The sequence below is a fragment of the Glandiceps talaboti genome, chromosome 4 (assembly GCF_964340395.1).
Source record: "Glandiceps talaboti chromosome 4, keGlaTala1.1, whole genome shotgun sequence".
Lineage (NCBI taxonomy): Eukaryota > Metazoa > Hemichordata > Enteropneusta > Spengelidae > Glandiceps > Glandiceps talaboti.
Window position 1 is genome coordinate 6,172,217 of NC_135552.1, and position 18,554 is coordinate 6,190,770.

Genomic DNA, 18,554 nt, shown 5'->3' on the forward strand with positions numbered 1-18,554 from the left:
GCTACCTTACAAATTATTTAGTCAAGCAGTTCACGCTGAGTCAAAATCAAATACTTATGAAAATATGATATATCGGGCGAGACACTATTTTATAGAATAAGGTGATGGGGGGGGGGCTGGTTTTAGGTTTTATAGTTAGGGAGGTCAGTGACCTTTCGTCGGCCCGATGGAAAAATCTACCGAGCCCCTCCCCCCGGCCGCAGAAACTGGCCAGTCCCTAATTGCCGTTCTAGCCTTGAGTGAAAATACGTATAACTGGCAAGGCTGATCAAACATGTTGCAATATGAAAGATTAAAACATTCGGTGAATTTCGAGCCCTATGTAGGATTTCAACAGAGTGCCGATCGTGCATGTCTCTGCACGAATGCATAAAATGACACTTGACCGACCTTGACCTTTTACGGTAGTGACCATTCCAATAGTAACCAGAGTAGTTTGTTTAGTTGGTTTAGTGAACACAGAGCTCAGGACTACTCGCAATGGCGTTCGGTTTCTTAATTATATTAGCAGATATGGCAAAGGTGCCTATAGCAGAGGTGAGTGTAAAGGGTGTGCTAGGGTGTTACATCACGGAACGTTATATTTCTGGCGAGCGACTTTGAGATGTATTTCTGCGCATGAAGTTTTGAAGAGTTTTAATAACAAACCCGGCACTGCACCGTCACAGAACAAGCCACACAGATGTATCGTTTTCCAACATGAGTTTATTAACCCGTCCGTAGCTCCAGTTCATAGCGTAAATGGATATTAAGTAATCTTAAGAAAATTAGCTGTCTACCTGAAACATTACTGAAAGGTCACAACACCACACTTTCATGAACAGTCTGGTGGGGACGAGAGTACTTAGTTAAAAATCCATTTACGCCTGTCTTTGGCCGTGATAGCGGTCAAACACAGTACACTTTTTATTAGCAGTCTAGCTTGTAGACGTGCAAACAATGTCTGACCTCGTTATTAAATACCCCCGGTCCCAGATTATTAACATCTCCATCAAAGGTTCAGCCAGACATGTTGAATTTGGTTGATTTGCATGGGTTCAGAATTTACTCGGTAAAAGCCCTTTGAAAATTAAAACGAAGGAGTTTCGAATGTAACCTATGACGTCATGTACAAATAAGCCAAACAAAACATGTCGGTCTGAGCCTTGACGTGTGAATAACGCATTTCTAGCTAAAGCTTTTTAAGTCAAGCTTAAAAACAGATGAAGGTAGCACGCCCTTAATTCGTCTGCTTTAAGTTGATAATCGTTTTTCAAATTTAAAATTAAGCGCGTGGCGGTGTTATAGATTCTATGGAACATTTTGTTTAGAGCATCAGGTCATTGGACATGCGCATTCAATAATACACATTGTACTTGTGTATTCAATATGGCCAGCTAGTAAAGCGCCTAGATTTCAAAATCTAAGTTAGTACTACTCATTCGACTTGAATATATACAACGATATCAACGTGGCGGCTTACGCATGCACCTGGCCTTGCTTGAAACGTGCTGGAAATACATTGTCAAAGACATAAACTTAATTCACTCACATCGGAATGCTCGCCGGGATGCGTGTTAGGGACCGGTCAGTTTCTTCAGCCGGGGGGGGGGTTCTTAACTCGGGCCGACAAAAATCACTGATCCCCTCCCCCCATCTGTAAAACCAAAAACAGGCAGCCCCCCAACCTACCCATCATATATAATATTCACATGACATGTATTTTCTTATCTTGACTCAGTGTGGGCTGCTTGACTGTCTTGCATCTACTATATACTTTATAAGATTCCGGGTTAGCACTATCATAATTATACTTATTGATTACACAGGGTAAATATATTCCAAAAGGGGTTTAATAGCATCTTGACTGTGAAAGGTAGGGGGAAGCTTGATAAGGGAATAAATACATCTCTTATCGGGGGTCCTAGGTGGTCTCCCCCTAGAATAGAAACCCAAGTTTTTAACTCTGAAAAGTCAATTTTCAGACTATTCAGACCCTTTCAGACAAGAATTTCCAAGCTTTACAAGACAGCACCAACATGTAAAAAGCAACTACATAGGGTTAAAATACTTATGAAATATACTTTGATAGCATCTTGACATTAAGAGGTAGGGGGAAGAGCTTGAGACTGGGATGTGTACACCTCATGCTGGGTGTCCGAGGGGGTCTCCCTCTAGAAGCCCTGGGGGATGTTTACTCTTAAATTTCACATCTTTAAAAGACAGTATCATCTCAAATTTCAATAGGAGGAAAATATTGAAGAAAAGATTAATACCATTATGACAGTAAAAAGGTTGTTGGTGCATCTGATTGATGGTTGAATGCATGGATGACCTGTGGGGGCTATAGGGAGTCCTTGGGTTTTCCCCCTGGCAGATCTGGAGGTTTTTGCTTCTATTGAGGCAATGTTAGATTATGCATAGCCTTTGAGGTAATATTTCTAAGCTTCGAAAAGCTAACGTAAATGTACGTTTTAATGAGTTTCCCATTTCACATAAAAATGGGCCCGTAACATTGGTATAGGGGCATTCAGACAAGGCTATATGCCATTGTAGAAAAGGATTTTTTTCACAATCCAAAACACAATCACTCCCCCCATCCACAATTTTCAAAACGTCGTGACCCCCTACTGTCAATTTCAAAAACAGGGTGACCCCCCCCTACAAATCTACCACTACCTCTCCCCCCGGCCGAAGAAACTGACCAGTCCCTTACCTAATTTGACAAGTTCCATCATTTCACAATTGAATTTTAGCTGGTTCATTTTAAGATGGTATATAGACTGGCACCAGTCCCTTTGGGGTTCTTTAGTCTCCATTCAAGTGTCTACCACAGTTACCACAGCTATCTCTTGAGACCTTGACAGGGTCAATTAGCAAAGTCAAGCCAATTCCTGCATATCACGGACACATTGTAGTATTTAAATATTGTCAATTTAAAATCATGTTTACAAGTAAATATTGAAGAAAAGAACTATACACAAGATTTAGTTTCGGTGCTCATATCGCCTTTACTGAATGCCAGCCATATTTGTAGTAAAAACTCACTATATTACTACACAACTCAAAACGTGTTATGGCAATACATAGAGACGTCATTCAAGTGGCTAACCAATTACATGCAAGTTTTCTTGTATACAGTGACCTTTGACTTATATCTTGACCTATAGCATAGACAAAACTATGCCATTGTTTGCTTATTGTAGACACTTTGTAGTAATTATGTGTGGCTAATTTCTTTTCATGTGTATATATATAGATAATGCAGTACCAGATAACCATACACATTCATTGCTTTTGGTGCTCATATCCCTTTTCACTCAATACAATGGGTGACAAATTTGTAGTGAAAAAGCACAATTTATCACATAACTAAAAAATATGTCATTGTCAGGTTTAAACTTTTTGTTGAGACATTGAATTTTGACCTTGACATGGATCTTCGGTATCAAATAACGAAATGCAGCAGTTTCCTGCATAATTACAGACACTTTGTAGTATTTTTTTGTTGCCACTATTTTTTGAAATCATGTCTCCATTCAGTCATATGGAAGTAATGTATTTGGACTTGCCTTCATTAAATCGCTAAAACAGAGATTTCCCGAGATTAATTATCTCTATTTCTCTTACAGATGATATTTCCCTTCCTTCAATCCTGCTCACTCATACTAGCTATAATCTACAGACATGTACTGCATCCAAAGAAAGTAAGCCCAACGACAAGACACATTGTAGCAACTGCCATAGGTTTAACAATAGGATTTAGTTGTTATTCATGGTAAGTATTTGGTCACACTCAAGATCTAATTCCCTGATTCACAGACCAGGAAAGCTTGTCACTACCAGTGTCTCTTTTGTAACTTGGAACTGTTCCCCATGTAATTTAAACCCATCTTCTTCAATAAGGTGTCAACGTAGAAACTGAAACTAGTATATATGAATCACATATACAAGTCTCGGGTACAACACCATAACATCCGCTCACCCAAAATACCACCACATTTCGAATAAACGATAGTTTGACAAACTTAATATGCTGTTTACAGGTGATCCGAGTCATTCTATGGGTGACAAATTGCTTTCACCACTTTCTCAGATTGCCACAATTGTCATGGATTGTGATACGACAGTCCCCACGGAAGAAGCAGAACTTGTTACAAACACAAAGGGAAAGTAAAGAAATAGATTGTATTAATAACACTTGGCACACCATGTTTGAACTACAAAAATTGTATTAAGGTCATGGTTTAATAAGAACTGTTTATGGTCTCTTTATGTGTACATGGGATGTCTGCAGGGGAACTTGAATAGCCTAAACGTTTGTTAATATGAAATATCACGTAAACAGTCTTATCAAATGATGAAATGTAATACATCTCTCGCTATACTTCCAACATGCAGTGCCATGTGTTATTAACTTAATACATTTACAGCTTAAATGATGTCGGCTTGATGTTACACTCATGCAACATGACATATATTACATATCCTCATACAACTTTATAATGCAAAAGAAATAATTACATCTATTAGGTACCATGCACAGTGGGGCTGTAGAAGTATTCACGTTGAAATGTCGATTATCAGTTAGAAAATAAACAATTGCAGCCATTAAAACCATCTAGTTCATTTATAATGTTTGCATTTTAAGTCAGCTTTTACAAGAATAGCAATACTTTTCACAATCCCAGACCACTATTGTGGTCTGAGTCACAGTTCAGTGTGATAGGGCAAGGGTTTTGTGTTGTGTTTGTTGTGTCTCTGTACATGTTATTGTTAGTCTAGAGTCGAAATATGTCTATCTTTGTATTAAATATGTAATGAGTGAACATTTTAGCTATTTATATATTATATGTATTGTCCCTGTTTGTAACAAGTTCAGCTTGTAAATGCTTGTCTGTCAATAGCTGCATTCATTGAAGGAGTAATTTCTGTTCGCACTATCTTGCAGGTCCATGCTTCACTTATTTCTCCAGTCAGCAATTGGATACTTTCTGATGAAGTTCTTAAATCGGAAGTATATGGCCGTGGTTGTATTTTTCGTTTCAATGACCTACCTGTCTATAGAACATCTTCGTAAAACAATGAAGGATTCTTCGGAACTTCTCGACCATGAAACGTACGTACGTTGCCCGACCTATCAAAATATCACTGTCATCATTTCGAGCATCACCATAGATGTTACAGAAGATTTTTTTCTTATTAGCTTGTACATGCTGCTAGTAGTAAACGACGTAACAAGATATGTGAGACTGGCGACCAGGTGTCATGTTGCGGTAAACCCAATAAAGGCAACACACAAACATCCCTTACGCAGTGTCTGCGCTCTAGGTTGTTACATTTGTGTTTGTTTTTGTTATCAGTAACAAAATACAGAGCAGAACCCCAGTAAGGCCTAAAAATGATTGTTTGGTTCCGGTTACCTGACCTAGCTTTACACTGCCGACCCTAAACTTTTTTTACGTATTCGAAAACAAGATAATAACTTCGCAAATATTGTGAAGTCTCACGAGAAAAAAGTGGAGGCGAAAACTGACATCAACTTACAGAGACAAAATAAAACTTTCCTTCCAATCTGTAATAGCTGTACATCTGATCGGAAGAAATAAACAACACAGAGACCTTTTGAAAACAATGGAAAACCTTAACTACACACTCACTGACACACACAGAAAAAACATATAATAAAATAAAATAAAAAATCTATCTACGCCACCTATTCTAAAATTGAGCGTAATCGGAACCTCACAATTTTTTTATTAAGCCTAAGGGGTGTCTGTGTGTTATCTTTATTGTGACCATCTCAACATGAAAGCTTGTGATCAGTCTCACTTCATCTTGATACATCGTTTAGTAGCATTTGCGAGGTAAGACGACATCCCTATATATATCAAAGTGGGGTACCCAGACAGTACTACTTAAACATGTATATACGTTAATATTTCATACGGTAAACGCCAGGTTTCAAATATCTTGCCTACAGCACCCTCGTTAGGAACAGCCATCTCGATAATGTTAACATTTGAACAATTATAAATCGTTATAGCAACAGAAAAAGCATAATATGAAAAAAGTTAATGCATTATCTGTAGAGCGGTGAGCTGCTTGAGAGTCGAACATGTTAGTAACGTTATAAAATTCAAATCACAATGTTATCACAATTATTATATTACCGCATTAAACTTCTGTATGTATGTTGTTTGATTATGTGGATCAAAATTGAATTTTATTTTCATGATTTATCTAGACCTATGATGATAATGACGATGAAGATAACAAGCGTTGCATTTGGATTACAAGACGGTGGGTAATGTCATTTGCATAATAATATATAGTATTCTTAGCATACTAACAGTGTCATTTACATACTAATACTATCACTTGCATCCTAATAGTGTCTATTATATATAGTAATGGTGTAATTTACATATCAATATAGTTCATTTTACATAATAATAGTGTTCTTAGGATACTGTCATTTGCACACTGATACTGTTCTTGGGGTACTAACCGTGTCATTTAGATACTAATACTGTTCTTGACATACTAACAGTATCATTTACATATACTAATACTGTTGTTAGCATACGAACAGTGTCATTTACATACTAATACTGTTCTTAACATAGTAACAGTGTCATTTACAAGCTAATACTGTTCTTAGCATACTAACAGTTTTATTTACGTACTAATACTGTTTTTAACATACTAACAGTGTCATTTACATACTAACACTGTTCTTAGCATACTAACAGTGTCATTTACTTACTACTCCTGTTCTTAACATAATAACAGTATCATTTACATACTAACACTGTTCTTAACATAGTAACAGTGCCATTTACATACTAATACTGTTCTTAACATACTAACAGTGTTATTTACATATTAGTACTGTTCTTAACATAATAACAGTGTTATTTACATACTAATACTGTTCTTAGCATAGCAACAGTGTCATTTACATACTAATACTGTTCTTAGCATACTAACAGTGCCATTTACATACTAATACTGTTCTTAACATACTAACAGTGTCATTAACATACTGATACTGTTCTTAACATAGCAACAGTGTCATTTACATACTAATACTGTTCTTAACATACTAACAGTGTCATGTACATACTAATACTGTTCTCAACATACTAACAGTGTCATTTACATACTAATACTGTGCTTAGCATACTAACAGTGTCATGTACATACTAATACTGTTCTCAACATACTAACAGTTCCATTTACATACTCATACAGTTCTTAGCATACCAGCAGCATAATTTACATACTAATACTCTTATGTATATACTAATACTGGTCTTAGCATACCAACAATGTAATTTACATACTAATAGTGTTAAGTATATGATAGTAGCGTTATATTTACATACTAATACTATTCTTAGCATAATAATAGTGTTATTTACATACCAATACCAACTGTATAATTTACACACTAATACAAACATTACCATTTGCACACTGTCACTTGCAGCCTTATAGTGTCATTTACATACTAACAGTATTATTTGCATACTAACAATATCATTGGCGTTTCTTTTGATACTTTTATTTGCATACCAATAGTGTCCATATCCAAACAAAACTAGTGTCATTGTGTCATTTGACTTCACTACCAGTTTTCAACACATTGCATTTAATCTTGTTTTTTAACCTTTTTGTCCACTGACAGGATCATCAACAGATAGTTCAAATCAACACCCAAAACAAAGGCTGGTTGTAATAAGGTAGGTGACGCACATACAGACATACATACATACATACATACATACATACATACATACATACATACATACTTACATACATACATACATACATACATACATAGACAGACAGACAGACAGACAGACAGACAGACAGACAGACACACAAACAGACACACACACTTGTACATACATACATACATACATACATACATACATACATGTACATACATACATACATACATACATACATACATACATACATACATACATACATACATACATACATACATGCATACATGCGTACATGCATGCATGCATGCATGCATGCATACATACATACATACATACATACATACATACATACATACATACATACATACATACTCAACGATATACCCAACGACGCAATCATGTGCATGTGCATTTGACGTATGGGCATCTGTGTATATGTATTACTATATTGCTCAATACAGCTTATCATCCCCATGACTAAATACAACTCCAAGAAGTACTCTCTGAAAGTTCATATTAATATACTTAAGCACCCCTTACAATTTAACCATGCGCATACTGAGCACTATTAATCACTCAATCCGTATATAGCGTATTTGTGATTAGAAGACAAGTCACCTGTTTTAGTTTATTGATAATATATACTGCAATTGCTGCTACACGTAAATGCGTATACATGTATTCTGATTACTGTGCATTGCAACCCCTTTCTTACAGACGGTTTCCCTCGATCATTGAGTACTTCAGCTACATCTTCCACTTCCAAACTTTCATAGTCGGGCCATTTTGTTTCTATACTGACTACATTGATTTCATAGAAGGGAAACATCTTATACCATACAAAATCAAAACTAAAGATGGCAAAGAAGCTGTTATCAGCAAGGAACCGTCTGTGATGGTAAGTTTGTTATAGTGTTGATGTCTAGCTTATCTGGACACTTGTATGTACATGTATCATATACAGTCTTTGTATGTACGCCTTGTGAATGACGTCGTCCGTCGACTACGTGCACCGAGTATATGATATCCGACCTTGCATGCATAAAGAGCGCATTTAAACTGGTCTGGTGATCGCCCTTGGTGGTATCAGTGTGTTACGTAATCAGTGGTTACAATCAATTTCCGACCCTAGATTAAGCCAATGAACATATTAATCATTTGTCCATGCAAAAGGTTCAGTAGTGTTATAGGCATGGCAAAGTGTAGGTCTGTCTGTCTGTCTGTGTGTGTGTGTGTGTGTGTGTGTGTGTGTGTGTGTGTGTGTGTGTGTGTGTGTGTGTGTGTGTGTGTGTAAACAACAAGTCAAAAACCGCCGGACCGATTGCCATGATATTTGGTGGGTGTATTACATTGGGTGTCTAATTGGGAAATTGTTCAAATTGAAATGATTACCACAGGTGTGTGATTTGGGTAAACAAAATGTTATTTTGGTCAAATAATTTAAACTCAAAAACTACTGGGCAGATTGGTCTGAAGTTTGGTGGGTGCATTCTTAAGGGTGTTTAGATTAAGAATTGTTGACGACATGATGATCCCATTAGTGATATGCAAATTAGGGCTACAATGTGTCTTTTTGGTGAACAATCTTTAATTCCAAACCTACTGAGCAGATTGGGCTGAAATTTAATGGGAATGCATCTGGAGGTGTATATATGAAGAAATATTAAGCATATTATATGATCTTATCAGTGATACGCAAATTAGGTGTAAAAATGTGAATTTTGGTCAAAAAATTGTATCTCAAAAAGTAATTGGTCAATGAGACTGAAACTTGGTAAGATATTTCTGGAAGTGTTATTCTGCAGTTTTTTATTACATAACAACATCATCTAATTGGCAAGTGTGTAAACATTAAAAAATGTATGCAAATATTCCTAGCAACCATGACCATGCCCATATCAACAGTCAAACGGTGATGTATTTCACTAAGATAACAGCAGGGATTCATAGACAAGTGAACCAACATTCAACAAGTGTATGCAAATATGCCTAGCAACAAGACCACGCCCATGGCCAAAATATGTATGTAAATGTGCCTAGCAACAAGACCACGCCCATAGCAACAGCCAAATGATCACCTATATTTCAAAGATAACAACAGAGATTAATAGACAAAAAAGTAAACATTCAAAAAACGTATGCAAATTTGCCCAGCAACAAGATCACGTCCATAGCAACAGCTAAATGGTAACATACATTGCAAAGATAATAACAGGGATTAATAGACAAATGAATAAACATTCAAAAAATGTACGCAAATGTGCCTAGCGACAAGACCACGCCCATAGCAACAGCAAAATGATCAGGTATATTGCAAAGATAACAACAGAGATTAATAGACAAATGAATAAACATTCAAAAAAGGTATGTAAATGTGCAAAGCAACAAGACCACGTACGCCCATAGCAACATCCAAATTAGCACGTATATTGCAAAGATAACAACAGAGATTAATAGACAAATGAACAGACATTCAAAAAGTGTATGTAAATATGCCTAGCATGAAGACCACGCCCATAAAAACAGCCAAATGATCGCGTATATTGCAAAGATGACAACAGAGATTAAAACACAAATGAATAAACATTCAAAAAATGTATGCTAATGTGCCTAGCAACAATACCACGCCCATAGCAACAGCTAAATGATCACGTATATTGCAAAGAAAACAACAAGGATTAATAGATAAGTGAACAAACTTTCAGAAAATGTGTGCAAATATGTCTAGCAACATGACCACACCCATAGCAACAACCAAATGATCGTATATATGGCAAAGATAACAACAGGCTGGATAAGCAACTGGATAATCATTCAGCAAATGAACACTTATACCTAGCATGGATCAGCATGTGGGTAAACCTTTTTTTAAAAACTATACAGTTGTGCTACAACGCCATTGGCGCTAATTTAACAAAATCGTATTTCAGAGATAAACCAGGCCTTTAAGACTATGACAGTAGTGTTCATCTACTTAACTTATAATTGTCTTCATTTACTTCTTTTACACCTCACCAAACTCTCACGGAAGTATTGTGGCCGACGAGTATCTTATTTTGGGGTGGAAGTAATTTTAAAAATCTCAAGCAAAATATAATAATAAAATTCTGGCCTACCTACCTTATTTTCTGATTTCATGTTATCAGAAGCAAACACACTATTTTCATTTTGCCTCATAAATGTTCTCAATCACCAAAGTTTGAAGTTAAAGGATGGGATGCATGTCCAGTGGTTATTGTTTTCTACACAATTTTTTTCAAAAAGACAATATTGTAATGATATCAAGGGGAGCCCAGGCTTTGTTAAGATGTTTACCAAAAGAAACACACACACACACACACAAATAAAGGAACGAACAAACAAATAAACAAACAAACAAACAATACATAAATAAATAAATAAATAAATAAATAAATAAATAAATAAATAAATAACAAAAACAAACAAACAAACAAACAAACACACAAACAAACAAACAAACAAAGTACAGAAATTAAACACTGACAAAGATGAAAAAATGTTTTACATCGAAATACAATATATTTTCCTTTATGTAAAATGGTTACTTTTTCCATGTGTGACAAATTAAAGTGACCACTTCACATACAGGAAAATATATTGTAATTGTCGTTGCATAGAAACAGTTTTTGGCCTCTAGAAACTATTTAAATGCGACAAACTATCAAATGTAATCATTGTTTCTACAGCAATTCAAACTTGGGTTAAACTTTTCCCTCGGTGGAGCTTCGATAGTATCATTTAATTTCCTTGTGAAACTACATATCGAAAGTTGTTAATTGTGCTTTGTGCATAAATTAACTTGCAAATATTTCATTTACCCATACATAATTCTGTTGTTGTTTTATTTATTTATTTATTTATTTATTTATTTATTTATTTATTTATTTATTTATTTATTTATTTATTCATTTATTCATTTGTAACACGCTTCGTTGGCTCATTGTGGTCTATTGGCAATTAACTTTGTAACAATCTTGACTCGTATCCATTATCGCATAATACGTATTTTTCAGGAAGCTGTCTTATCGAAAATGATGCTTTGTATTGTAACAGCGACAGTTGTCGGTGTACTTGGATCTTCATATACTATCAAAGGCGTTCTTAGTAAGTGTTCATTCACATGTATAAAATTTGAATAATGGGACACATGGTTAGAAGAACTGAACTACACACACGTACACCCAATATATATATATATATATATATATATATATATATATATATATATATATATATATATATATATATATATATATATATATATATATATATATATATACTAATTCAGTGTAGGAGGTAAGTCATAAACTGAAGGAAAAGCGCTCAATACTGCGAAGTAGAGCTGTATTTACACAAAATACACAAGTTATGGTACGGAGCCGTTACTCAGAGTTTCACGCTTGAATGCGATCTTCGGACGAAGATCGCATTCAAGCGTTAAACTCTGAGTAACGGCTCCGTACCATAACTTGTGTATTTTGTGTGTGTGTATATATATATATATATAACTATATATATATATATATATATATATATATAACTTGTGTATTTTGTATATACATAACTTGTGTATTTTGTGTGTGTGTGTATATATATATATATATATATATATATATATATATATATATATATATATATATATATATATATATATATATATACATGTATATAAAACTTGCGTCACAATAACTGTGGAGAACAGTGTTCAATTCAATATTTGTTGCGGAACATTAAAGACTAAATCCTAGGAATTCGAAGTCACAAGTTGCAACTCGAAGTTTGATGCTTTAGCGATCTTCATACAACTGAATATATGTGTTTATTGGGGTGTGACTTAGGTATATTCTAATCCATGTGTTCATGGCATGTATTAGGTTACACTTGTATGCAAATGTCGCGCATATATATATATATATATATATATATATATATATATATATATATATATATATATATATATATATATATATATACTAGCTTTATGTAAAATAATGGTAACCATAATCATATTCTAGGTAAAGACGTTCTGCAGTCTTCTCCAATTGCAATACACCGTGTGGTGTATGTAACAATGGCAGTTTGGTTATCAGCATTTAAGTATACATTTGGATTTATATCAGGTGAGTATCTACCTATGTAATTTCATCATACGTCCACTCCTCTTCCCTAAAGTCAACGTAGAGAAGACGAATTCTATATTTACGTGCACGATTTGGTGGATGGACAATAAATCGTGTTTCCTATGTTATATTGCTTGAGATTAAATTTAATATGACGACAACTGTATCAATACACAGCATTAGTTTTAAATAGCGCAAGAGAATTAACTAATATACAATATAACTTAACACCTATTGCCAAATGTGTTAGTTTTTCAGATATTTAGTAGCAGTTTATGTCTGTATGTTGAACTTGACATCCTTTTATATACTTGTACACGTACACGGTGGGAGTGCATGCGCAGCTGGTAGCAGACTCGTGTTTATGTTTAGAAAGGGGGTCATTTACGATAAATGTACTGAGAACAAGTGTCAGTAAATTTACCCGAAATAAACATACCTGAAGTTTCCAACAAGACTACCTACCTACATATACTACCCATAGGATAGAGAAATAAGTATCTTAAGAAATCACGTTCAGGGACACATACAGCGAATTTCACAGTACCGTTCAGCTTTTCTGTTTGATTCAACCACGCAGAGAACAATAAGGAATTGGAGCAAGATCAAATTAGTACAGTTTTTTGGAACATTTTTTCTAGGTTAAATGAACTCAAAATGCTACCATACAGACACCAAATGCATTGAATTAAATTGAATTGAATTGGTCAGGATTGGATTGGATTGAAGGAAAATATTGGCGCCCGAGTGTCTGCATGGAGTTGCAATACATTTAAATGATGTTGTTTTTCATTTAGACTATAAAGGTAGCAAAATATGCGACATTAGTATTGATGTGTGGCATATGTACCTTTGGGGTTTCCTGTGGTTGTATCAAACAGAAAAGCTGAACAGTATTGTGAAATTCACACCGTATGCGTTTATGTAGAGCACTCAATCACCAGATAGGCAAATGTTTCAAATGCATGTATTCTTCGATGGAACACCAGGATACACAATTCAGTATCAATTTATTCTGTGTTTAGCGAGTTCATACTTGTTCGTGACAATGGTAGGGCGTCTCTGCTCTCTCTCAGATGACTGTCATTTTGGCTACATTGTAACACAAGACTGTTACCATTGTGTACTGAAATTAAGACTGCTACTGACTACATGATAACATAAGACAACAACTGATGCAATTAGATGTGGGTAGGATGATTTTTATTGTAAAGCATAACATTGAAAAAGCACAACAAAATACAACAACATGATAACATTCAGATTTGCTAAGAATTCGTACCATAAAAATAAAAGATACAGACAGACAGACAGACTGACTGACAGATTTATGCAATCTTAAATTATAGAATTTCAATATTTATTAAATAACCGCTCATACTGTTTTGATGTCTTCTTTTTTAGCTGAGGTAGTGTGCAATGCTTCTGGTTTTGGTTTCAATGGCTATGATGAAAACGGTAAACCTAAATGGGACCTGCTGACTCCAATTCACTTCAGAAAATTTATGGTAAAGTCGAACTTGACATCCTTTTATATACTAATACACATACAGTTCGTTTTCAAGAAATTAAAGTAGAGAACTTTCTTAAATTGTCATATTGTGACCGAAAATCAATGCGAACGTACTTCACGGCTAGGATGTGTTTCACGTAATTCGAATTTTGCCAATATCAAATATATTACTCCTACACAGTCATATAGTATTTTAGGCTTTTTCCTTCTTCATATGACAATGTTGCTCCACGGAATATCAAACGGTTAGTTGCTAGTTTAAAATACAATCATCACTGTTTAATAAACTAAGGTTTAAGAAGCTCAACCAATGTATTTGAGGTTTCTAGGTAAAATGTATCAGTGACATGACTTAATTATAACAGGGCAGTTGTCAAAAGATCCTGCCTGTACTGTGAGTAATTGATAAAACGAGTCAACAAAACAAATGCCTTAACAAACTAGTCAAACACCATAGAGGCAACAAGACTTAGTATTATCTTCGCTTATACAAGAACTCCATGTCGGTCGATTGCCGGTGTATTGGTTGGGTGTACATGTCGTAAATGTCCTTGAACTACACATTTCGACATGTAATGTGGACCACACGTATCACAAGTAAACACAAGCACTCAAACTATATATATGAATGGTGACATTTTAAATATATGGAAAATTAGCGACAGATGCATGCAAAGCCTGGACATGACGTATATATAGTAACTATTTATGTTTACCACGTTTACAATTCACTTCATTGTATATGAATAACAAACTTTTTACACATTTTCAGTAGTTACCGTTTGTAATATATTGACTTGCTAACAAAGACTTGGTCTATGTTGTGCGACCTTGTGTTTTCTAATAGGTTTCTCATTGGTGTGTGTGGTTTTTTTCTAATAGAAAACATAACTAGCCAATTGTTTTATTCACTAATTTCTCATCCATATGGCCAAGATGAAAATATGAGGTTTCATTCTCTGAATATTGACTTGTATATTATTTCAGATGTCAACCGATATCAATGATAATATCGCCAGTTGGAACATCACTACTGTTCGTTGGTTGAAATATGTCTGTTATTATCGTGTACCTTATTACAAAATCCTATTGACAGTTTTACTGTCGGCTGTATGGCATGGATTTTATCCAGGGTACTATTGGGCACTTATGCTGAATACGTTTATTGGCCAGATGACATCGAGAAGGGTAGGTAGACGTTTTCACATTTCCAAATTTTCATCCAATCAGATATGAGTTATGGTGCCATTTTCCGTATTAAAACTAGGCTGCGGTCAGAAATTACGGTGGGGACTGTGGAGAAATTGGGTGGAGTCGTGAAATAAATTTGGGTTCGAAAGAGGGAATGAACATTCTGATGGTCTGAAAGGGGCCCACGAAATATTTTGCTCATGATTTGAACCAAATTAAACCTCAGGAGCGGTAGTTTATTTTTTATGAGTAAATTCGACAATTTCTTGTGGCTTCGCCATAAAAAGTTCTAATATCTATATTAGAGTGTATGAGATGGGTGACTCATGCGAATGTTTTTGTGTATGCCTTAATCTCTCTTCCCCTGTCTGTCTGTCTGTCTGTCTGTCTGTCTGTCTGTCTGTGTCTCTATCTCTTATGGAGGCTGAAGTTGATGATATTCCATTTCCATCGGGATAGTCTTGTGTACGACCTGAGTGCGATTCCGACAGTTGTCGAACAAAGTCGACCGAGGACAGTATGCACTGAACACCTTGGAAATGTGTGAGTAGTGTAGCCCAAGGGAATAGTAGCTAGATTGACCACGGGATAGACGAACTGTACTCGCTTCTTTTGCGATTTTGTCAATTCATATATCAATTGCAAGATCAAGGGTATATTTAAAATAAATTGTGTATTTGTTTTCGCTGCAGGTGCACCAGTACATGAATCAATTCAGCATTTTCAAAACAACATCGGGGAAATGGGTTTATAACGGTATTTTTTGGATCCTCAATACTATATACCTCCACTACATGACTTTGCCATTTTTGCTTCTCGACAACAACGAAATCATGCTGTATTACAGGTAAATCAATGTACTTTCACATTTGGCCTATGATCGGAAGATTGTTTTCAGTACCCAAACAAAATGGTTGCGAGTTGCACCTACTCAAAACGTTTGAAATGTTGGAAATATGTAGTATTTGAAAATTGGGATAAAACATCCTGATCTAGTTTAATGCACAAGTTATCACACTTTTTAAGGGCGATCTGCATCGTTGCTTGCTGTCCTTATCTTTTTTTAAAAAAAACCTGAACAATATGGTTCTAGTACAGAACGTGTAATCTAAATTGTGCAAACTCAGATTCAATGAACCATTGATTTATTTTGTAGTTCTTAATATCCTATCAGCAGCAATCAATGAAATAACCCCCTGCAATAGTCAGAGAATCCAAGGCTCGATTATTTATTATTTGTAGTCACTGACGAGATTACTTTCAACAGTGATTGAATCGTATTCATCATATTTCCTATAATACGTTAGGCTTTCTAATATAAAGATCAGATTCGTATTGCCCATTTTATCCATACTTTTCTTTATTCAACCGTCATAAAACATGCGTACAGGTGTCTGAAAACAAAATGTTAATTAATAGCTCCTACGAGTAAATGTACATGCAATCTCAATAAAACTTGCCACCCTTTCCAATTTTCATTGGCTTTACACTTTTACGTTCCTTTGGGTTTTATTTTACAGATCTGTATATTTCTGTGGTCACGTGATATCGTTCTTGTTGATATGCATATTACCTAACAAGAAGACCAATAGGGAGACAACATACAGTGAAACGTCACCATCAATGACATATGGAAGTAAAGTCCTGGGTGCAAAAAAGGATCAGTAAACACTATTGTCTGTGGTGTTCATAAAGTTCGATTGTTGAGCTTCAATGTTGATATTTGTGTACATCGTATATCATTATGCCAATCAATCATGTTAACGAGACACACTAAGATGGTAGATCTCTCTATTGTTTCTACCTACACAAATATTAGAGTTAAACACCTCAGACCTTAACACAAGCAATATTATCTCTCATCAATAATGGACAGTATGAACATTTGCCCACAAACAAAGATTGGAATCCTTCACCATTACCCAAGAGGCTGCTTACTTGAATGTTTATTCATTTAATATCTTTCAACCAATGTGTTTAGCTTTCCAGCTGAAGTTGAGCTTGTACTTGTTCGGATTACCGAATAAGTTGTAAAGCACTATAATTGTATTGTGTACATATATAACAAGAACTCTAGTCTGACATTTCTGCCTTGAGCACATTTGTATTGCTTAAAGCTATCACAATTCCTTCGTCTTGACAAATATAACGAATGTCTAGACCAAAAGGTTGTTTGTAATAGATGTGACGTCATCCCCAGGTTATCCCATAAACCCCTGCACAACATTTCAAAATGGCTGAACACATGTCAAGTGCAGTAGAGCTTTTTTTACAAGATTTTGATGTTGCATCATTTTATTAACCAAAATCATATGTAACATGATAGTAGTGATAAATGGAAGTGTACAGAAGGCAGAAATAGGCCTGACAGGATTTTTCCTTTAATAAAGCAAAAAAAAAAATCTGTGACTACCTTTCTGAATCATATTACAAATGACAATGTGCATGCCCCTAGCATATATTAATTTATTGTTCTTGATGTGTACATGTACAATAAAGTAGGTCAGTAGTTTGTTGATAAAATTTACATTTTTACATGAATTGTACAAAATTTGCAATATTATAAATTTGGCACGAATAATCTATCATCTACACACCCTTCAAAACATCGCTACCAACTATCAAACAAATTTGATAAATGCGTTTAGAGTTGAAAATTTTGACCCAATAAAACTTTTACAAATGTGAATATTTACATCATCAATAATACCTTAACTCATGGGACATTACGTTTTTGACACAGAGCTAGACATATTTCAACTCTAGACTAACAATAACAGAGACACAATGAAAACAGCAGGATCCTTTGCCAAATCACATTGAACACTGATAAGCATTGCCATTCTTTTACAGTGCAGTAAAATCTAATGAAAACTTTACACATGTCATGGACTTGCTGATTTTAATGGCTGCAATTGTTTATTTTTTAACTGATAATCAACATTTCAACTTGACTACTTCTACATCCCCATGTGCATGACACCTATGTAA

General features: G+C 35.0%; 1 protein-coding gene across 1 annotated transcript; it reads left to right on the forward strand.

Moving 5' to 3' along the window:
- The first annotated feature begins 456 nt into the window (after positions 1-456).
- LOC144434585 (lysophospholipid acyltransferase 6-like) lies at positions 457-17,613 on the forward strand. The gene is made up of 12 exons (XM_078123056.1): positions 457-537; positions 3,612-3,757; positions 4,931-5,098; positions 6,227-6,282; positions 7,673-7,727; positions 8,436-8,616; positions 11,753-11,843; positions 12,755-12,859; positions 14,264-14,367; positions 15,360-15,560; positions 16,256-16,410; positions 17,084-17,613. Exons 1-12 carry the CDS (start codon positions 481-483, stop codon positions 17,229-17,231), a joined length of 1,467 nt encoding a protein of 488 aa, XP_077979182.1. The 5' UTR covers positions 457-480; the 3' UTR covers positions 17,232-17,613.
- Positions 17,614-18,554: the final 941 nt, after the last annotated feature.